At 44.8% G+C, this 23381-nt stretch overlaps 1 protein-coding gene across 1 annotated transcript in view; it reads left to right on the top strand.

The window, feature by feature from the left end:
• The window catches only part of SEMA5B (semaphorin 5B), a 276468-nt gene that overhangs the window by 233089 nt on the left and 19998 nt on the right, over positions 1–23381 (top strand). Inside the window, exons 14-22 of the mRNA XM_075512117.1 lie at positions 4117–4234; positions 10366–10547; positions 13669–13812; positions 15329–15476; positions 16850–17075; positions 17732–17950; positions 19766–19936; positions 20846–20995; positions 21900–21944. Coding sequence (XP_075368232.1) covers positions 4117–4234; positions 10366–10547; positions 13669–13812; positions 15329–15476; positions 16850–17075; positions 17732–17950; positions 19766–19936; positions 20846–20995; positions 21900–21944 — 1403 coding nt within the window. The remainder of the gene's footprint in view (positions 1–4116; positions 4235–10365; positions 10548–13668; positions 13813–15328; positions 15477–16849; positions 17076–17731; positions 17951–19765; positions 19937–20845; positions 20996–21899; positions 21945–23381) is intronic.

Genomic DNA, 23381 nt, shown 5'->3' with positions numbered 1-23381 from the left:
AAAAACTTTTGAACTACAGATGTTTAAGCTTTAATGAAGATTCTGAAAGGAGACATCATTCAGGCTATTACAAAAAAGGAGATCTTGGGCAGGACCAGCATCTTGGAGGCAGAAGCCATCTTACAGCACATGCTGTTAGTGAAGGCTCCGTACTACCAGGCTTCAAAGGCCCCATAAAAACTCTTTTGAGTCATAGGTAAGAGCTTCCATTGACTGCAGTGGGCTGTGGATAGTGCCCCACTTGCAGAGTCTTAATCCTTTGTGTTATCCCAGATCACTGCTGTAGAAATGATTGCAACAGCCAACAACAGGGAGGCTTACAGCTCCCAAACAGCAGCCAGCAGGTGAGCTCTTATGAGTAAGATCTTATTTTCATGCAAATGTCCTTGGTAAGTGAGAATAAGGAACCGAAGGAAAAAATACCTTGAATAGGAGATACAAATGGAATTGTTTTTCAATTGAGCATTTTCAGTGTATGCCTTTATGCCTCAGATAAGACATTTATTGCGAGGCAATGAATTAAAGTGAATCGCTATTGATAGTAATGCCCTGTCATAATAAATCCAACCTCTTAGATATCCGTCAAGAGGTATTCTCCAAGTCCTCACCGAATGTGCTACCGTTAGTAGGTGGCCAGAGGGGAACTCGGGGCATGGACCATGCGGTATCATCACCATCTTACTTCCACAAGCATCCCACTTTGTGGGATTTCATTAACTAAGTCATTAGCATTAATATAGCCAGTGTTAACCTGCTGTGCTTGGGTAGTCTTCTGGGATAACGGGTTCCCTCTACCTGTGTGAATTATGATGGGAGATGATAGTGTGTCATTAGTTCCTTGAGGCGTTCCCAGTCTGCCGCTGAGGAGACCTGAGTGTGGTTGTTCCCTGTATGTATGGTATGAAATCTGGCCCCACTGAGCCAATGGCAGAAGTCCCATTGCCTTTGAAACATCAGAATTTCATTATAGCATGTAAACTCCTTTGTATCTTATTTCACAGTATTTACATATTGTCCTGTGAGACTTCGGGTCCCACGGCCTGTGTGAGACTTTTCAGTGGTATCATAATGCGAAATGGTATTTACACATAAACATTTCAATTTATTTTGTGTTCTAAGCACAGGAAAATGCTGTGATATCTTTACATTTTCCACACCGTGGTGCCTGATCTACTAAGAATGACAGCATATTTCTGAAGCATTTTGATCTGTGCGTGCATGTATGCATACATATATTTGTCTTTTGGTGTGTGTTTGCTGGTGTGGTTTTATCTTTTAATGACATAAAGAGGGATATATATTCTAAAGATATTGTAAGGATATAAATTAGGGTGGATTTTGAAGTGTTCACTTAAAGTATTTGCCAGAAATGTTGTTCTCTTGCAGTAACGCACATTGTAATGCTTTTCCTGCTTACAAAAGGAAAAAAAATGGAGCAAATTGTGTGTAAGTAAATACATTCCTCCTCACCCCTAAGTGTATCGCTGTCAGCTGGTATAATAGGTTTCTCACCAGAGTTGAGGCAGATGAGTGGGCTCCGAGTCCTGAAGTGAGGCAGACAGCATAGCTATTTTGTTTTTAGATTTCAAATGGTTTTGAGGGCCTGCCATCAGATGGGGAGAAGTCCCAGGCTTTGATGGTTGTTAAATTACAGAGTGCGCGTTTTGACAACCCAGCGGAGCCCGGGCTGGGTAGGAATTCATTACACCCAGGATGCAGAGCGCAGGGACGGCGCGGCACGGGATGGCCGTAGCTCCCTGCCGACAAGCACGGCACCGGGCTTTTCCCGGGGCCCAGCATCATGGCTTTGTGGCAGCTCTGCGGCTCGGTTACTGATGGCCCATCAGCTGGGGGTCAGTGGCGGCGGCAGGGGACCGTGGGCTGTGATTCATTGAGTGCACCGTTAGGGATCTGTAGCTCGCCACTCGCAGCCAAGAGCAGCACATTAGCTACATGACATATGTTATGATAGTGCCAGCAAAGTGGTCAGTGCCTAACCGGGATATATTGCAGCCTGCGGAGTGGCTGAGGGCTGCAGCACAGAACATATGGAGATTATTTCCTGAATTTATGCAGCACATGTTTTCCTATAAATTAAATTCAGAGAAAATGTGTATCATAATAGGGTGATGCTCACAACAGCCTTCCCTGTTATGAATTACAATGACCTCTCTCGGCTTGCTGGGTGCCCAGCGAAATGGCTTCATGCGGTTGGAAACAATAGCGTGTACGTGGTGTCAGGGTCTGAAAGCCTGACCAAAAGGCTCTCTAACTAAAAGCAGGGTCTTTTTTCTTTTTTTCCCCTCCTCCATTGCTTCTCTCATTCTTCCCTCTAGAAACTGCCCGGTTTCCTCCAGAAGGGCCGAGTTCCCGAGAGGGTGGGCAGATGCCGCAGTGTCTGCTCAGTAAGGAACTGGGTGCTGCCCTTGCCGAGGGGCTGCTGGACGGCAGCGGCAGCTCTGGACGTGGTGGCAGCCCCACTTCATGGATGAGGGCGGTGGGGGTTGCCAAAACAGCAGGATGGCGGTCCTTAGCAAGAACAACGAGTAAAGCCCCACGTGCCCCTTCTGTGTCCTTGGACTGAGGATCCCGAGTCTTGTCTAGGCAAATATTTGATGTTCTGTTGCCTGGGGCTGGGACAAAATCATCTTCGCCTTTTCCTTGGGTGTGCTGAAGCAGCTGAAGGAAAAATGTGGTAGAGACAGTCATTGTAACTACCTTCCTAAAGCATGAAAGATAAAGTTATGTTCCTTACAACTCTGTGTGTGAAATCTTTAGTAGAGGAAATGTAGGAGCTGCCGTGGAGGAGCAAACTGGAAGCTCATAATTAAAATATAAGTATACACATGTGGTTTTTTTATATATATATAAAGCAATGGGTACCAGACAGCAAAACAGTCTAGGGTTTGCTTTGGGGCAAATCGCTGTGGAGTCAGTACAGACTGATAGAGTGTTTTCAGCTGTGCTTAAGGGACTTGCTTTTTCATTTGCGGCTGATTACAGGCTAATAGGATTTCAAAGATTTCTGGGAGGGAACAGTTCACATCTCATTGCATTTGATTCTTTCCTTTTTTTTATGTTTCATTTATCATACTGATACCTACCCTTAGAATAAATTTTATTACTCTCCTGTTTAACTTCTTGAACTGAATTTTTCCCCTTGGTCCCTTGCTGCTGTCTAATTGGCAGTTTTCAAATCATTTGGGACTTTTGGAAAGATCCTATCAGCCTTTTGTGTGATAGAAGAGAATGGACCATTGGAATAAAAAATAATGTTGCGAATCTTTTTAGGTTTAGTCCTCTCTTCTTTGTCTTTCACTAACACATGTATGATGTGGTTTGTACTGTTATGTTTTCTTAATGAAAATTAACAATTAGAAGGCAGCTCATGGGAACAACCAATACAGCTGAATTTTATCAGTACAGACTAATTCTGTGACTGACCTTCTCTGTTTAGCGGCAGTAGTAACCCTAGTTATTTTTCTTTAGCAGCTCACATGTTGGGAACACACACTTAGCCTGTAAATATGGATTCAGGAGGAAAATGAATACAGCAGTGTTCAAAGCAGCCAAAAGCTTAGAAATAATGTTCTGCTGTGACTTTTCCAAACTGACATCTTGGTGTTGGGATTATAAATGAAACCATTGTTCCAGCAAAGGCCAAGACTAATAGAAAGCCTTTATTACTGGTCCATTGGCTAATTCTGCTTGTCTAACCCCTTTGGATGGACACAGTGTCAGAAAACATACTCACAGAGGTTGCTTTGTGTGAGATTTGGCCTGCTGAGTGATTACATGGGGGCACAAAGATATCTCAATGACAAGTGTTCTTTGACTAAAATTTGTAAAGTCATTTTCTTTCCCTAGGCCTTGGAGAGGAGTGAACTGATTTTTAATCTCCAGCTTCTATGAATGATATTTGCTTTGTGTCCTATCACCCTTCTATTCAGCCGTTCTCCCCTTCCAAGCAGGTAAACCTCTGCTTAGAAGAAATTGTTTCTTCTGCTGAGCCTCGGTGCAGTTGACAGCTGTCATATACAAGCGCTATACTTGAATGCATGTCTTTAGAGCTAGACAGTCTTAAAGAGCTTTAATCTTTTCTCTTTGCACATGCAGGGAATGCCTAGGAGCCAGAGACCCCTATTGTGGCTGGGATAACAAGCAGAAGCGATGCACCACCATTGAGGACAGCTCCAACATGAGCCTGTGGACTCAAAATATTACTGAGTGCCCAGTAAGTGGAAGGAGTGGAAATATTTTATATATACTGGTGTGTGAATGTGCACGTATGTGTAGAAGGGAGAGGGAAAGTGAGTGTGTGGCAGCCTGATGAGGACTGGCTGTTAGGAGAGCGTGGAGAGCCCAGCGGCACACGCTTCCTCTAGTATCTGTGCACAGTCTCTTGTTTAGACCACAGAGACCCCAAATGTGTTTGTTTGCTCCAAAAGGGGGATCCCAGAGCAAATTCAGTCCTCCTCACGCCCACCCATGCCTTGAGTGAAGAAGATCGCATCATGCTGTTGGGTTACTGCTGAGAACCATGTAAGCCCCGGATGAAACCTGAGCTTTCTCAGGGCTGCTCCACTGTCTGCACCATTTCCTTGGCTTCCCTGCAGGTTGGGGAAATTGGAATAGCTCATGTACAGCATCCTCAGGCAGCATCCAGTTCATTTTCCTCTTGGATCCCTGAGCTGGGCCCAGGAGACGATGCTGTTGAAGAAGTCTTGTACTGGCAGGAAGAAGCTTCTCGGGAGCAGCAGAGAAATAGGGCACGCATGGATGGTTTGCAGAGGGAACAAAAAGATACAGTATGTACTAGAGAACACAAGGGAAGGGGAGAGTGTAACCAAGAGAGGGATGAAGAGGAAGAGAGTATTGGGTTCTAACCTCACTTTAGCAGACCAAAGACCAAATCTACGTAATATTTCAAGGAGATGGTCTTCTTTCCTTGCCCTGGTCTCCATCAGATGCAGCAGTTAAAAAAAAAGTGTCTCTGCTTGAATCAGTTTGAGTTGGCTTTCCCTCCCTCCTCTGACGACAGTACCCGGTTCCTGGCTGCGATCCCCAGAAGCCGTCTGGCCAAATTCAATTCCTGCTGCTTGAACCGTACCTGTGAGGTGGTTGGGGATGAAAACCAGTATTATTAAATAAATTGTAGTGTGTGAGGGCAGGAGAAATTCTCATTAATGTCCATTGTTATTATCTAACATCAATTAGCATGTTAATACTGCTAAGTCCAGTAGATAGAGAGAATGGCCTGGATGGGTCATATCTTCAGTATGCTATTTCTGTCTGGAGGTGCCTGGATGTTTATTCCCCTTATCTTCCTTACTTCTCAGATATTTTCCCGGGAAATATTAGTCATTACTTTAATCCATCCTCAGCTTGGCAGGCTTAAGTTTTTCACTGCTGGATTCAGAGGCTTGTGTGTTTATAACCCTCCTGTGTTGAACTGGGATGCAGTGCTTCTTGATTGCCCATGCTGTTATCTCATCCTGCTTAATGCCTGTGTCTGTTGATAGGTGTGTGAGGTGTTAATCCTCTAGTTTGAACATGTCTGCTGTGGTGCACACTGGGGAACAGGCTACTCCAGATCTTTGTTTCAAGGTCATAAAAATCCAGCGCAGAATATTCAGGAGCTTTGGCTGTTCTTGGGTTGCTAGTTTTACATTTGGTTTAGCATTTCCATTGGAGATTATTTTCCGTTTAGGTGCTCTCATTCTGGTGCATACATCAGCCTTGTGCTCTTTGACTGACGGGCTGCCAAGCTGTTTAAAATCCATATGCAAGTGCTTTCTTTTCCTTTGTCCTCTGCCCCTCGCCGGAATGAATTGACCTCTGGTGTGGATTGGGATGGCTCATTTAAGCACCTACATCAGCAATATCCAAGTATTTCCTTGTGTTCAGTGCAGGTTAAAGGTCGTGGTCAACAGAGGCAAGCGTCTAGGGCAGCATGTGCAAATGACTGCTGGGAAGGTAGGGGAATGCAGTGACCCAATGTCAAATTTCACTGTTGAAAAAGGCCTGTCTGGGACTTCACTTGGATGAGTTACTGTCTTAAGAATTCCTGGGTTTTCTCACCCCACTTTCCTGGGCCGAGCACCAGGTACTCAGCTGTGCTGGTACAGCTGTATGTGAGATCACACTCAAGTGTGACATGACGTAGATTAAAAGCACCCCTCCCAGATAAACCTTTCCTAACCCAGATAATGTCAGTGAGTTCTTCTGGAGCCTAGCTCACAAACAGATGTCCTGGCACAGCTGAGAGACTGGCATGCAGCAACTTTTAAAGCCAGAACTGGCATATTATTGAATTATATCCTACAGGGGCCAGGCATTTGTGTGAGTCAACCACAACACTAACACAACTTGACTGCTGCTCTTGTGCAAACATGCTTGTTCAGAGCTAGTCTGAACATTTTTGTATAGCGCTACACTGTACCACTCTCCAGCTTTAATATTAAGGGACCTTAGGTAGATGGTTAATCATACAGTGTTAACATAGTACCTTGGGCAATGGTTAATATATGTTATTAGCAGGTAACACCCAGAACCTCCTAAAGGTTTGTTGCTAAGGTCGCAATGTCAAACATTTTAATATTAAGAAATGATAGGACACAAATTGTACATGCTGCTCTTCTTTCTCCTGTATGTGCATGTGTCATATCAGGGAGTCCTGAATACATGACTGTGTGCTGTTTCTTCTTAGACTTGGGAGAAGGGAGTGAGGTGCTTTTTGGTTTTAGGAAAACTGAAAAAAAGCCACAGCCTATTTTATAAGATCTTACTGATGTCAACATGAGCCACCAGCAGGAAAGGAACTTTAGATTTGGCTAACTCCATTAGCCAAGCTCATGGGGTCACTGTTGATGGTGCTTGGCAAGTCGGGAGTTGACTATTCCCAATGAAGTGTACAGTCCTCCTTATCCCCAGCCAAACGATGCTCTTCCTCACCGGTTTTCATCCCAGTCCCACTCTGTGTGCCCAGCAAACCCCTATCTCAGTCATCTGGCATCTGCTACATGCTATCCCATTTTCTTGCTTATCAGTGCCAGTCTCCCCACTCCTTTTTTGGGGTGTCTAGCAGACTTGTACCCTGCTCTCAATTCATGTGGGCTCACCCACTCAGAGCTGCAGTGGCTGGGATAATCCTGCTCTGGCGCACACTGGAGCATGCCCAGTACACAGAGAGGACTTCAAGTGCCAAGACCAAAATCTACTGAGTCTCTGAAAACTGAATTTTCCTCCCCACCTCCCAAGGATTTTATACCCTAGGCAGATCTGAATTGCTTTTCATGGAAGTTGCAAAAAGGTGTTACAATGACATAAAGTTCAGTTCCTTGCTCTGAACTCTAGCTTGTTTCAAGGAAAAGGTTGCTACTTATGGACATTCTTTTTTGCTAGATTTGATTTTAGAAATGTTTGAAATATTTTGACCAAAACTTTGCAAGAATTTTCAGCTTCTATCAGACAGCCAACATGGAAACTTCCAGCTGAAATAACTGAAGCTTGGCAAAGTTATAAGCAGTTGACATCTAAATCCTAAGAGGAAGTATAGATGAATCGAAAGAACAAGGAATGCTTCTAGCCTTATCTGTAATATCAGAATAAACATTGAAAATATCCTGGCAGCAGGGGCAGGAATGGTCAGTCTGAATTTTTAGATCCTGCACTTGAGCCTTTAGATGGTACAAGGAAGAAATGAAAAGGTGATGCCTTTCGTGGGAGTATGGCAGTTTACAAAATATGAGAACTCTGGAATTGGTAGTATTGTCAGGTGAGAGAAGGGCATTTGATCACAGATGTTTTTAAAGATGTCCTCTCTGTCTGATGGGCACTGTGTTGGCTACAAAGGATTTGCCTTGTAAAGATATTCCTGAAAAAGATCAATGCATATGGGTTTTTATCCCGCTTCCCAAGTTTGCTCTTTTGAAGATATTTTTATGAATTTAAAGATGGAATAATAATCCATATGTAATTTCTTAAGTATAAAAACTTCCCATACTCACAACGTGACATGTTTATAAATCTCAGCATTTTGGTTATGGCTGCTTATTTGTTTAATTTTTGGGTTGCTTCCCAGTATCACTTATGAGCCAATAATTATTTGTCAGCTTTTTTTTTTTTAATTGAAGCCACGGGCCATATCATACCATTGATTTCTGAACAGAACTCCCTGCTGGAATCAGCAAGGCTTTCTGGCTCAAAAATGAATAGAAATGATCCAATACTTGGATTATGACTTTTGTAAGGCAGCAGGAAAAAGGAGATAAAAATCTAGTATTAAATATCTCAAAGTAGTTCTCTTGACTTTTTTTCCCTCTGACTTTTAGCAACCCAACTGTATTGATTTTTGACTGCATGCACATTTAAAACAACAAATTCAACAACAACAAAACTCAGTGTTCTCTTCTCTGGGTATCTTGCCTTGTAACCTGCAGCCCAGAGCAAATTTTTATGATGACATGATAATCTATTGCAACCAAAGGTTTGCAGCAGATGCTTGAAACCCCCCGACTACAGTCTGACTAGTGCAGTAACAGATCTAAATTACTTCCATGCCACTGCTGCGTATTTTTGATGCTGCTGTAGATGGGTGAGAGGGAAGATGACAGCCCACCAGAGGTGCATTGTGAGTGTTTGACGTAGTGCCAGGCTTGGAGAATAAGCACAGAGCAGCGTGTTTCAGACGGCGACTGTTTGAAAGCACTACTCCTGTGGCTGTGGTTGGCTCCTTTCATGGCTCCTGAGCAGGCTCTCAGCCTCTCCGTGCCTCGGTTTCCCTGTCTGTAGAGCAGGAGAATTATTTCCCCCCTGGGGTGGCCCAGGGGACTGATCCTGCTGACTGCAGAGCTCAGTGAAGCATGGTGCAGTGGGGTTTGTCAGCTGGACAAATCTGTCCCTGGCTCAGATTTGGGGCCAGGGCTGTTTGCCAGGGCCCCAGCCTCTTCCTTTCTTCACCCTTGGTTACGTGTGACACTGAGGCCAAATCCAGAATTGCTTTTGCCAGCGGTTTTACTACAGCTGCTGAGCATCCCACCACCCCATGTGTGACACAAGTGGGATGAGACACTTGCCGGCAGCCGCCATCGGTGCTGCCCCACCTGCGAGACCCTGCGCTTTGGGACATGGGGTGGGGAGGACAGAGCTTGCTGCCAGGGGAGAGTGCATCACAGTGCTGGGCTGTAGCGAGGAAATAGCTGTACCTAGGCAGGGCCAGCTTGGATGTCCTTCTGCCTTGTGTTTCTGAAGTCAGGAGCAGAGGGGAAGCCAGGGCAGGGGTGTTCAGGGCAGCCTCCCAGACACAGTCCAGGAGTTGCTGGGTTTTGCTGTCAGAGCTGGTGCCAGCAGCAGCGGTGGAGTGGGCACGAGAAGGCAGCGGTGGCTGGGAGCAATCCCAGGAGGAGCAGGCAGCACTCGTCTTCTCAAGTCAGCCTTGCTGCGAGGAACCTAGCAGCTTGCTGCCCTGGCCCTCGGCTTAGGGCTCACCTAGCAGCACTGGTTAAAACAAGGCACAGGAGAGCAAGCTCTGACACCCTATCTTCTGAAAGGTCTTCACCAGTCCTGGGCTGAAATAGTTCTGTTTCTCATGCTTTTGCTCTGCCAGAACTGCCACATTTCTACTTCGTCATTACAGCGCGCAGGAAACTCGAGCCCCAGCCTGTTTGGGGCTGTACAGGCATGAAGGGCAGAGGAAACAGATAGCAGTGTGGTCTGGTCTATAAATTGCTTTGAGATGAATTCTTGCTCTTTAGCCCACTGTGTGATCCTCAGCATTAATTCTAGTCACCGCCATCTCCTTCACTTTCTATCCTTCACCCAGCTTAGCCATTTAGGCTACGGCCACGTTTAGAAAGGGAGCCAGTTCTTACTGTGTGTTCAGACATGGCCAAACTCAGCCAAGCCCCGGTCCCAGCTGGTCACTGTGGTTGTAGGAATGCTAACTCAGAAAATACCCTGCAGGAGCAGTCCCAAGCACTGCAGAGGCAGCAGCGTAATGGAGTGGGGACAGTCAGCACTGGCCATTGTATTTCTTGAAAGGCTGAAGCTGTGCAGGGTGGGACGAGGGAGCGCGGAGGTTTTGTGGTGTGGCAGATGGATGCTTGTGCCTGCTGTGGTGCTGGCTGGGTCGGCTCGGGTGCCTGTGCGCACACGTTAGGTATGCGGGGTGGAATTTGGAGGGTAAATATTGATGCGGCATTGTCTGAAAACAACCCTCTGTTTTGAATCCTGCTCGCAAGCACAGACAGCTCCCATCTAAGCTGCATCCTAATCCCCCTGGCAGCTTTGTTTGGCATTTCTATTGTGGGGCTGTCTCCAGAAATGTAAACTTGCTGTTAATGACCGTTTTTCTTTTAAAATTAGGTGAAAAACCTGACAACAAATGGAAGATTGGGGCCTTGGTCCCCATGGCAACTGTGTGAGCATTCGGATGGGGACAGCACAGGCTCCTGTATGTGTAGGTCACGTTCATGTGACAGCCCTCGTCCTCGCTGCGGAGGTCGCGGCTGTGAAGGGGCCAGGATCGAGGTCGCAAATTGCTCAAGGTACCTCAGCATCTTTGTGCTTTTTAGGAAGGGAATAAGAGTTGTGTCTGTCCCCAGCTTAGCTCCTTCCTTGTGTTTCTGTGACCATGTTGTATCCTAGCCGAACGGAGGTATGTGAGGTCCAGCTTGAAGTCAGTGAAAAATGAAGGAGCCCAAGGGCTCTGAGAGAAGGGCCTTCAGCCAGGGCTCTTGGAAGATAAGCACCCCAAATTAGTGTACACATTAACCTTCCCTACGCTGTGCCTCGGTTTCCCTCAACTGTACAGTGAGTAGTGACCCACCAGGAGGAGGTGAGTAAGGCAGCGGTAGTTCTTAGCCAACTGAACAGCAATAAGCTAAACAACTCCAGTAAGCTCATCATTTTTCAGAGTTTGGATTCTGAGGTTGCATTGCCAAAAGAGAGCAGAGCTCCTTCAGAGCGATGCTTGTAAAGACAGGGCCTAGCCTAGCTCCGAGCAAGGCTTGTTTGCCTTGTTCTGCGAGTCTGTGAACTGTCTGCAGCACGCTGGCTAGGTGAAAGCAACAGATCATCGTCTGGCAGTGAGCGGCGCTTAGGAGGCATGCCTGCCAGGGACAGCACTTAAACAACGCGCGTAGCTCAGCTTGTGTCGAAGTGCTGCCTTTCCAGGAAAGCCTAAAGCAGTGCTTGAGCAGTATGGAAGCTAAATGTCCTCCGGTCAGGTGCCCAAACATAGCCGCGGTGTTTATGTCCATGTTACCCCACCACCCTCAGACTACATCATGTCATGACTCAAGGAAAGACGATGCAATAGTGTAAGCACTATTTAACCAGGTGGGGCCAGCCAATATTTTGGTAAATATTGGGTCAACACAGTTTTTATCTGCTTTATCTTCTCCATAAATGTTCATTCCATTAAGGACAGCTGTCTCTTGACTCCTCCCTGGAGATCAGTGCTGGTCTTGGCACCAAAAATTCAGCACTACTCATGTTTTAATTGGCGTCTCTCCTTCCAGTTGTGGGCTGTGCTGCCCGAAAGGCGTGCAGTCATTCCTGCCCCCGTGCTGCCGCCGTGGGCTGAGCGGAGCCTTCCCAAGGCAGGCTTTTATGTCAGTGGCAAATGGAAAGCATGCCAGCGGGATGGGTTTCTCAGCACTGCTCTGATGGCAAAAGAGGCAGGAACAGCTTCTAAGAAGGGGATGAAAAATAGATTATTCACTCTTAAGACATAGGAAAACAGCATGAAAAATAGGGACATCTGGTCATCCTACATCCGCCTCAGCCCTCAAATTTCCTTTAATTGACTTCATATGGCATTGAGATTTCTTTTTGCAAAGAGGGAGCAGGATGCTTAAAGATGAGTTCTATTAGAAAACTGGAGATCTGAAAATGGAAGGTGTCTTTATTTCTGTTAAAAATCCTGAAACACAAATAGATGCTGAGAATTTTGGGGTTTTTGAGGAATTTTTAGTAGAAATTACTTTCCCTTTTTTGCTGCAATAACAGCAACCTTCCATTTGATTTTTTCTTTTCGTGATTTTACATATAATCTTTCTTTTGGGTTAAGGAGTGGGGAAGTAGTAGGTGGGTTAAAACACAGCAGAATAAGATGGAATAGTAGGATTTTTATAAAAGTGAGTTTCTTGTTCTTTGACCTTGTTTGGGACGGGAGACGGGAAGGGAAGGAGGCAGAGGGATGAGAGAACAAGAGGAGGAAGGGAGAAATATCTAACAGGGTTCTGAAATAAAGCTGCCAAGAACAGGCAAGAGTTGATAACAAATACAAAAACTGTGAAGGGCAAAGTGGGTTTTAACTTTCATCCTCAGCCCTGATTGGTGCTATGCCAGAAAATATTTCTTGCCAGCAGTGTTATTAGTTCAGTAAATGCTTTGAAAATTAACATCTGTTTTTGAGCTTAGCTTTCAAGAACCAGAGAGCACCTGAGTTGTTTTTTGACTAGATTTTTTAGAAAGGTTTTTCTTTATTAAAAAAAAACAAAAACAAATGAGATTTTTTGGCTTAAGGCAGTGAAGTGTCAAGATTAGGCAGTTCCATAAGACAGAGCATTGCCACTGGCTCCATACGAAATGAAACCTGCAGCACAGAAGAGATGAGATACAATTCCTTCTCTCCTGCTCCAAGGTTCAGTAGTGCTGCCAAATCACAGGAAGGTGAGCTTTAATAAATGCAAGATTTTAAAGATGAAAATGTTGGCTTCTGTGTAAGCACGTGGTTGAGTTACCGCACGGCAGCAGCGTCGCAGGAGCCGGCCGCCTGCACGTGCTCAGCCTGTCGCAGGAGTGAGGCACAGAGCATTTGCCAACATCTCTGTCGCTGAGGTGTGAACTAAGGGGTTTTACATCACATTTGCTTCAGGCTAAGTTACCACTGCTCAGCAGAGATGTGATCACTCATTAAACCGTGAAACTCGATCCTGCCTCTGAGCTCTTAATTGCCTTCTGGTTTCTACAGATTTAAGGTCACACTACAGTGACGTCTGCAGGTGGCCATGAAAGCTAGAAGCAATTATTGTTACTTTTAATGAAATTTGAGATTTCCACTTAATAGGATTCAGTGCTGAAGGCTTTAGGAAAACACCAAATATTATGAGGTTTGTGATAAAACCATGGGAGCCGACAGTAGTAATGCTGGAAGAGATTTAAAGCATCAGTACCTACTGAATTAGCAGAGGGAAGTTTTTTTTACATCCTTTGGCACAACTAGCATTGGTGAGCCTCAAAACCTGCATGCTTTGTGCAGAAGAGTCTAGGAGATACACCTTCGGGATCAGCCATTGGCTCAGGAAGGGGGGGTTATGAGACATGGAGGAGATGATGGGGGAATAGTCAATGAGAGTTATAGCAACCACACTGTTGCCCAGCAAATCCTAGGAGGCATTTTCAAAATCATTCAATATTGGCTTCATTCTTTTCCTTTCCAATTCTTAGAGACTTCAGTGGGAGGAAAGTTAGGCCAATGCTAAGCACTTTTGAAACTCCCTTTTGTAGATCTCTGCTGATGTAAACTCTGGTTGAAATGAATAATCTCTTCTCCAATGAGTTCAGCGATTCCACCGTCGGTGCCTTATGTGTTTTGTTGTTAGCACGGCATGATGTGGGCAGATCATTAGGTAACCCGTTCTCTCTCACCCCCTTTGTTAGAAATGGTGCTTGGACACCCTGGTCTTCCTGGGCCCCATGTAGCACCTCCTGTGGGATAGGCTTTCAGGTCCGCCAGCGATCCTGCAGCAACCCCGCTCCACGGTACGGTGGCAGGGTCTGCGTTGGACAGAGCAGGGAAGAAAGGTAAGAGATGTTCACAATGCTGGGCGTTCACTTCTGTGGTTATAATGTTGGCAGTTGGAAGTGGTGGCTCTTCTCTGAATGCAGATTGAGGCTGTTTGGCTGAATGCACGAAGCGGAAGGAATTCCAGAGCCTGGGAGGGATGAGGTTGCTCACATGCATGGCCACTCTCTTTCAATGAGCCTGTGACCATCAGAGACTTCAGAGCTGCCTCCCCTCTCAGGCAGGACCTTTCAGCCCTTCACAGATATTCCTGTCCCCCAAACAGAGGGCTGACCTCTTCAACAAAAGGAGAAGCTGTGCCTGCTGTTAGCAGCATGGAGTTTATAGATACAGTTATACTGTTCTGATCCACTCCAGAGGAGGCGGTTGAATATGTGCAGCTTTCCTTGCCAATTGCACCATTCCTAAGTCTGTATTAATTGTGCTGATGCACCAAAATAAGTTCAAGACAGAATATAGCTTAGCTCGCAAATTCAGGGTTGAGTTTTTGCAGGGCTTCGCATCAGGAAAACATCATTTTTTCCCCCTCTAAACTAAGCAAATTTCATGCAAAATCACTAAAAGACAATACTTTGTGAACCTCCAGAGCCATCTGCACTATTATGCTTCTTCAAGCCCAGCCCCTCATAAGACACATGCTTCAAGGCATCCCAATTTGGTTTCCAGATTTGACATTTCATTAAAGGCCACCTCTGCTTGGCACTAGGCTGTTGCATGTCCCTTGAGTGGTCACTTAAGACAGATCTCTCTGCATTTCTCAGAATACAAAGGACAATTCATTTAACTTCCTTAATTCAGGACATTTTAATGTTTAGTTTGATTTGTGGCCATTCAGAACGGTCCTTTTTGGGCTTTAAAGACTACGTCTGAGTCAATTGCAGTCCTGTGTGATTCAATTTGGGAACAATATTGATTAAAAACCTGAACAAAATTAAAGTTACCTTTTGAAAAGGGAACATGAAATAGCATTAATTTAGGGCCTGCTTTTAGATGCATATAGCATGTAGTTCAGCTCCAGTTGCAAACACTAGTTTTTTAGACTTCAAGCAGCAGTAAGGGCCAGATCATATGAAGAAAGATTGTGAAGTGTTTAGCACTTGCCATTAGTGACAGATGACTGTTGAGTTGGCCTTCCATTAGTCATCCCATTGAAAATATTTACCATCCACTCTCTCTCTTTATGACACATGGGCTTCAGCTTATGAGCTCTTTTGTGAATTCAATGCATAAAAGTTATGAGCTTAGAGCACTTTCAAAAGCCTGATCTTGACCATTTATTCCAACAGTCTCAGGGAGCTCAGCCTGGTTAACCACTCCCCGTTCTGTACGAAGGGTACAGTTCTCTGCCATGAACAGAAATATTGCTAATCTGACTGTTGTGTCAGCCGCCTTCTGGCTTTCTGTGCATGCATGAATTGCACCCAAATGCAGTGTGCAGTCTTGCGTCCATCACCATTTTGTCCCTTGGATGTGCTGACATGGATGTTTTTTGAGCAATGCACTTTCTTCTTTCAGATTCTGTAATGAGAACAGTCCGTGTCCATTACCGATTTTTTGGTCTTCATGGGGTCCTTGGAATAAATGTAGTGTGAATTGTGGCGGAGGGATTCATTCAAGGCAGAGGTCCTGTGAAAATGGAAATACATGTCCAGGCTGTGCTGTGGTATGTATTGTTTATTGACATTGCGTAAGGGGCACCTATTGACATATAGCATCTAGGGACTTGGTATTTAACTCCTTTCTCCATCTCGATTTTATTTCTCAAGCCAAAAGAAAATTATATCCTCAGCTTTTGCTGGAGGGGATGCTGAAATGAACTGGGAAGCAGAGAGGTGGCACATTCCCAAAGTCAATGAAGTTGGTGTGAGAGGTGTGTGTGTATGTGTGTGTGTGCATGCGCATGCAGGTAAGGACAGACTGGCGTACAGAGGACTTCCTTTAGGCCTCTGTAAGCTTAGATATCAAGTCCTTTACCTGAAAGCACTATACATGTTTTTTCTTCTGTCCCGCTCCCGAGGATGATCCTACTGAGTCAAGGAGGCCCTACATCCATCAGAAATGAGCGTCACTGTCATACCTGAGTAAACAACAGGTCAAACACCTAGTTAACCCATCAGCGAGGCAATGGCTACCCATTTTCTCTCTTTATTTTCCCTTTCCTATTCTGGCAGCTGTTTCATGCAGCTGTTTTAATTAGTTTTATGAAGAGTTTTCTTTCCGTGTAAGCAGATTTGATCTGGAACCTCCCATCTGTTCACAAGCTGTTTGGCATTTACTCTAGAATCATAAAGTCCTGAAGCATTACATTTCTTTCCCTCTGCCAGAAAAGGCTGGTTTATTTATTTATTTTTAAACAAGAACGCAATGTTTGTCACTGGATTCCTCCCACTAGTGGTGGGAATTGTAAAGAACCCAAATCACTCCATCCCCATCCAGCCAGAATGTTGTCTGTACTCAATGGATGCTCTACATCAAGGGTGGCAAATGGTTCATAGCCCTCACTAGAGAGTTCAAAAAGCCAACCGAACAAAAATAGCTGTAAAAAGAGATAATCTAAAGCCATCTTAAAAATAAAACAATAAACTTTTCAAGGAATACACCTTACTGACATTTTGTCCTCATGGGGCTACTCTAGGCTGACCTGAGAGCAGCATCTCAGGGTCACAGCAGAAAACTTGTTTGCTGTTATTATTATCTATTGCCTGAATTATTCTCCTGCCCATAATGTACTAAGGTTTCGAAGCCCCACAAGACTTTGAGTCAGCAAAGAAACACAAACCTGAGGGAGACATAAAAATAGCAAGCATAGTTCACCCTTGAGGTCCACCTGAAGCTATGCACCACCACCGCCTCCATAGTCACCACATTTTGTGCTATGCCCAGCACTGGCTTGTGTCTGTGAGGTCAGATAAAGTGGATGGAGGTTGTTTTAAATGCAGAGGGTACCCTCTTATTTTCTGGGGTGTAAATAAATCTCTGTCAGTTAGGCTGCTGCTGTTTAATAAGTAAGGAGAGAGTGGGTTTCCTTCTCGGCAGGAATATAAGACCTGCAACCCAGAGAGCTGCCCGGAGGTGCGCAGGAACACACCCTGGACCCCTTGGATGCCTGTCAACATCACCCAGAACGGTGCCCGCCAGGAGCAGCGCTTCCGCTACACGTGTCGTGCCCAGCTGTCCGATCCCCATGAGCTGCAGTTTGGGAGGAAGAAGACTGAGAGTCGATTCTGCCCCAATGATGGCTCAGCAGTGTGTGATACTGACTGTACGTCTTGCCAGCTCTGGGGACCATAGGGCAAGCCTAGATTTGGTGGTGGAAGGGGGAATCCTCTCAGAACAACCAGAACCTGATTGTGTCCTCATAAGTCTCGGCATGTATGACTAGTATCACTGCAGAATGGTGGGGATGGAGAGAGCCCTGTGACTTAGAGGTCCACACAGTTGTGAGCTCTGTGCTTATGGCAGTGTAGATTTGTTCTTGCTACTGCCGTGCTGCCCCCAAAAGAACAGGCAAGTAATGAGGGTGTAGAGAAGAAGAGCTGAGCCATTCTACAGGACGGTGTGTCTTTACTCTTCTTTCTCTCTGGAGGTCCCCTTGTGCGCTGCCTCTGGGGTTACTCCCTTCACTACTGCTGTGATGCAAGGCAGTGTCCTGAGGGCACAGCTTTGACTGCCACAATTTGCTACCCAGAAGGGTCATTTATCAAGTTATCAGTAGACTCAGTTTGTATGTGTACAGATTTTATTTTGCATCTAGCTTAGCTGTAACCCTGTGGAACAAAACTCTTGCTAAGGGCTTTCAACAGAAACTCTTCCCCAGGGCACATAAATCCTGATTTTATTCATGAGCTGAAGCCCTTTTAAAAGCCCAACAACTGATTAATTTGTGATCATGTGGTGTCTTGTTTGTTTTCCTTGAAGCTCTTGTTGATGACCTCCTCAAGACTGGTAAGACCTCTGCACGGATTATCAATGGGGGCTGGTCCTTTTGGGGGGCCTGGTCTTCCTGTTCCAGGGACTGTGAGTTGGGCTTTAGGATCAGGAAGAGAACATGCACAAACCCTGAACCTAAAAATGGTGGCTTGCCCTGCGTGGGGTCAGCGATGGAGTACCAAGACTGCAATCCACATCCCTGCCCAGGTAACCATGATCATCTTCCTGCATGAAATTCAGAGGTGTTCTTCCCCATCCTAACGGTAGAGGCACAAAAAACCCCAGTATTTCCAAGCAGCTTTTTTTGTTTAATTTGGGGGATTTTTCCTTAATTTTTTTAAAGCTATTGTAATGACCCATGTATGTGATCTTTAGTGCTATGACTTATGTTTCGACTAGGCTCAGGGGGTAACACGGCCACATCCTCTAGAGGAAGTAGTATTGTGGCTTGCCTAGCAATTTTTGGCTTCAAGAAGGTTTGATGTTCCGTCCAGTGGAGGGCATCACAGTGCATCTGCACCTTGATGAGTTGACAGGCTTAATAAATGTGGCTTAATACTGTGTAGAGATGCTTGATGTGGCGGTTCTTCTTGTGAACACTTGTTTCTTCCCCCTCTCCTGCTTACGTATTGTTCTTGCGATGGGCATCTACTCTTGACATCAGTTACCATTTCCTGCACAGCCAGCAGGGAGTATTCTTGCCTGGTTTCCTGGTTTTCGAGTTTGTCCTCATGTTTATGTTGCACTACTGGTCCAGAATAGTAATAATAGTCCACTGACTACTGTATTCTCTCTCACTTATCCTTCTCCTTGCTCTGTAATAACTGTCTAAACTAAATTTAAGTGATCTTACACAAATTACCTTGCCTCTTTGCAGTTCTAGCAATTATCGACCTCTGGCAATATAGTTTGTGGCCTACACTTGAAAATGCTGTATTATAATAGTATTATTATGATTCTAAAATTCAATACAAACATAAAATTCCAATGCAGATAGGAAAATATGATCAGAATGTGCAGCAAGAGCATAGCAGGAGTGTCAAATATTGCACTCTATGGCCTATAAAAAGAAAATAACTCTAGCACTATAAAGGCAGCTATTAGTACTATTTTGGAAGCTCTCAGTGGCTTTTCACTAATGTCTGTGTCCTTCTTCTGTGCTGTTTTCTCCCCTTGGATACTATGATGTTTTACAATCTGTTCTGAGTGCATGATTACTATTTCTCTGTGTCTCCCTCCTTCCCTGCCTCACTCAATGTGTACACACAAATCTTGGGTTTATCTTGCACTAAGTCATCAGGTTATTATCTTCTGAAATAATGGCATGTGGACCTGCAAATCAGGCAGTCTAGTAGCCTGACAAGGGGCGGGGTGGGAATCAGGGATCTTAAGTCCCTCCCTACTTTTACTATTAACCTGTTATGGGGCTGTGCTCAGATAAAGCCTCTGAATTTCTGTTTCCTGAAGGTTGGAGCTAGAGGAATTGGGACCCCCACAGAAAGGTGCTATATTAGCTCACTTAGGTTGTACAGCACTTTTTTCCCAAGTGAATCAGCTGTTGCTGTAGGTGAAGTGTCAGGAGACAATATAATAATAATGACAATGCTGTTTCATAAAAAGGTATAGAATGGAATGGAATGGAATGGAATGGAATGGAATGGAATGGAATGGAATGGAATAGAATAGAATAGAATAGAATAGAATAGAATAGAATAGAATAGAATAGAATAGAATATTTCAGTGAATACCCTAAAGAATACTTTCTATTTTGGCAATTTATGATGCAGAGGCTTTTTGTGCATAGACTTAATTCTGCATCTGCAGAGTGCAGCACATTCATACCCTCTCTTGAGATGAAGTTCTTGTTGTCAGGCCCAAATGTCCTGGGGTGCAAGAAACTGCTAGCTAGTCTGGGCAGGGTGGATCTGGAAGGTGAGATACTGGGGCTCTCCAGCTTTGTCACAGTGAGAGGAGTAACCAACAGCATCTACCTCTCTCTCCTTGCTTTTCAATATTCTTCAGTGAAAGGCTCGTGGTCTTGCTGGACTCCTTGGTCTCACTGCTCAGCAACCTGTGGAGGAGGACACTACCAGCGCACGCGGACTTGCACCAATCCAGCTCCGTCTAGCGGAGAGGATATCTGCATTGGTCTCCACACTGAGGAGGCCCTTTGCAACACGCACCCATGTGAAGGTAGCCAGTTCTTGTCCCTGCTCCACCTGGCTTGGGTGGTGGTAGGAGCAAGGCACATCTGCACAATGTTTAAAAAATAAATCAGAAACACCACCAGTTAGAAGCTTTTCTGTCCATTCAGTAAATGTCTGTTGAGCCATGGAAAAAGGAGACATCCCAGTGGTCAACTGCAATGCATCACCTTTCTCTTTACCTGTTTACTAGCCCATGGTCTGGCATTCAGGTACCAGACAGGCAAAATCTTGTTGACGGCTGATCCATTTAAAGTAATTGAAAAAGCAGGAGCTTGGTTCTTCAATGTGGAAGCTTACAAGACAAACAAAAGCAGTCATGAAGCATCAATCTGTACAGTTGCTGAAGGGACAGTCCTTCCTTTTTCTTACACAGACGGGCAGATGAGCATGTGCTACAACTCAGAGGACAGGTTTTAGATCTGTGCTGGTTTTGAACCGCCTTTGTGTATTTCTGGTCCAGTGCAGGCTGACTCCTGCCCTTAGGAACATCAGCAAAACTCTCTAACTGCTGTAACATGTGCTGGCTGCTTGGGTATCCCTGGGAGGCCACCTCTAAACTTGGAGGTCCTGGTGCAACATTGCCCCATCCAGCTCCTTGTACATCTTTAACCAAAGAGCTGATACAGGAGCTTTGAAGGCAGCTCCGTGCTGCACAGTGCTCCACCAAGGGTTGGTTCAGTCTGTATTAAGAAAGCTACAACCTGACAAGTAGGGTATGATGCTTGCATTGTTATTTGTATGGAGAAAATTAAATTAGGCCCCCGGATTAGATGTGCGAGAGAAGCCCAGGCCAGGATCTAGACATTCTTCAGCATGGGAGAAGTTTGGTATCTACAAGGGATCCTTTTCCTTCTTGGTGACATTGTCTGTGTGTTTTTCTGATCTTGAATTTCAGGTGGCTGGTCAGAGTGGTCAGAGTGGAGCCTGTGTAATGAAGAGGGCATCCAATACCGCAGCCGTTATTGCGAGGTACACAGCCCAGACTCTTCTCAGTGTGTCGGAAACAGCACGCAGTACCAAGATTGCCTGTATAATGAAATCCCTGGTATGTACAGTGTCATGGAGGAGAGAGAGGGTGGGCCTGTTCAGGAAAGCAGCTTGTGCCCTGACTGTCAAGCTAGGCTGAGATTTTCTCTACTATAAATGGGGTTTGGATGCTTCTAGAAAAACAAGCAAACAAACAAACGTGTTATAAACTCCCTTGTTGCAGGCACAGTGTAACTGGCATTCCTTTAAGGCAGCTTAGCTTTGCTTTAAAACAGAATTACCTAGATTTGTAATAAATAACTAGTATTGCTTCACCTGTATTGAAGCTTTTAACCTTGCAAAGTTCATCTCAGGCTGGGTTATAAAAATTATCTCTATTCTCAGTATGGATACGGGCAGGTCCTTGAGTTCAGGTATCAAAAGAAGCATCCCAAAAGGGCAAAGAAATAAGGTGAGGCAGATGGAGAAAATTGGTGTGTGAAGTGGGGAGATTAATCAAGGGTCTAACAGAGCGACACTGTTGATGGACAGATGGTCATCAACATCTTCCACCCTGTGTTCTGTGGAAATTGAATCTCTCAGGCAAATATTTGACATGGGTCTAGACTGAATAGCCCCCTTCCACATGTTCTTTTCTGGATTACAGTGCCCTGACTTAAAAATCTGAGCTCTCTAGGCAATGGTACTCTTCTTTTTCTTGGTTTTCTCAGCTATCTTCTTTCCCCTAAATCAAAGAAGCTGAACGGTGATCAGGTAACAGTACTGGAATTGTCAGGTCTTTGGAGAGGTTTTGTTGCATGTGTTTCACGCTCTGAGCTTATAATTCAACTTAGAGAGACTCTCAGCTTGCTGCAGAACATGTGAGCAGCTTCTCATGTCTGGAGCACAAGGGGTTTAATTACTTAAAGAAGTAAGGTGATGGCAAAATGACAACTTTCTCCAATTGTCTTCTCTTTGTTTAGTGATCCTGCCAGCCTCCAGCATTGATGAGAGCACGAACTGTGGAGGTAGGGTACCACTAACTATATATCTTATTTCTATCTTAACCTGACTTCTTTCCTCCCTGTGCAGTATCAACCAAACCATTAATCTATACAGCTCATATCCCACTGATAGCCTTAATTCCACTGGAGTCTTGCTGTCTGAGTCAGGCTGGAGGAATGTATCGCATGTCCACTTGTCAGTTCCAAGATTTTTATTTATTTTGGGGTTTGGGTTGGCCACTGAGGGTCATTAATTACCAGGGAGCACATTGCTTGTCTCTCTCTACCCACAGAGTAAATGGTTCAGGAGAAAGGAAGGGATATTCCTCATTCCACCACTGTAAGCCTCCAGCTGTTTGGAGGCAGGTGTTTTTAAATAACCTATAAAGATTTCAGTGAACAGAGTCTCTTAGACAGATCCTTTGCTGATATAGGACGAGATTAGAGTTTATACTTGTCCTCCAAGCACTTCCTTTCATTCCAGTCCTCACCTTTCACAGAAGTTGTGTCTCCTTTCTGCATGTAACTTGGAAAGATCCAGCCATTAGTGTCACTTTTCCACTGCCCTAAGAGCCCCTGTGATAAAAATGCAGACTGAAGAAAATGGCAGGTTCCTTCGACATTTTAAAATGCTAGTTCCACACTAATGACCATGTCAGTTCCTGCTAGCATCAAATCCCTGCTTTCCTGAAATCTAGATGATCTGCAGGCTGCCAAAATCTCTTCTCTCTGTGGAGGTCATGGCAAAAAAAGGCATGCCACCTGTGCCACAGAAATGTGGCCTCTCGGTTTGTGACTGTGGGGCAATCAGTGGAATTAAGATTTCAGCACCTGCAATGTAACAGTTGGCTTTCTGCATCACTCCTTCTCCCTCAGAGGGTGCAACGTAACTGCTTCACTTCCAGGACTCCTTGCTACGGCTTGCACTCTGCTGTTGTGCACTATATCCACATTTCCTTCTTTTGCCACCACCATTGTATTTGCTGTCGCAATCTACATTCTACCGTAGCTAATATTATTTATTATTTCGTGTTCTACGGTATTTGGCAAAGAAGCCAATCAATAGAAATTCTGTGGATGCATCTCAGAAAATCTATATTTTCAAAGTGATGAACCAGAAAGCTTCCCCCCTGGGGACTCACATGCTGCAAACAAAATAATTCGTTTTTTCCCTAAGATGCGGCTAAAAGTCACCTGAAAAATCAGACGGGTCTTTCAAATGTGAGAGGGAAATGTAAGAGAGCTTTGTGTTTTAGGAAGGATTTCCTACTGTAGTGAACTGGTAAATGTAGCAGTGACATGAAACATTCACTGCAATATAAGCAAAGCTGGGCAGGAGGAGAATGTGACAGAGTGTCATGTGGTTTCACTGAGCACGGTTGCATATTCTGTGTTTTAGCTCTCATGAGTGACATAAAGCAGGCGGAGGTTTTTAGAAAGGAATTGTCTTATTGGAAGTCT

The sequence above is a fragment of the Mycteria americana genome, chromosome 9 (genome assembly GCF_035582795.1).
Source record: "Mycteria americana isolate JAX WOST 10 ecotype Jacksonville Zoo and Gardens chromosome 9, USCA_MyAme_1.0, whole genome shotgun sequence".
Classification (NCBI taxonomy): Eukaryota; Metazoa; Chordata; class Aves; order Ciconiiformes; family Ciconiidae; genus Mycteria; species Mycteria americana.
This window is presented reverse-complemented; position numbering and strand designations above follow the sequence as displayed.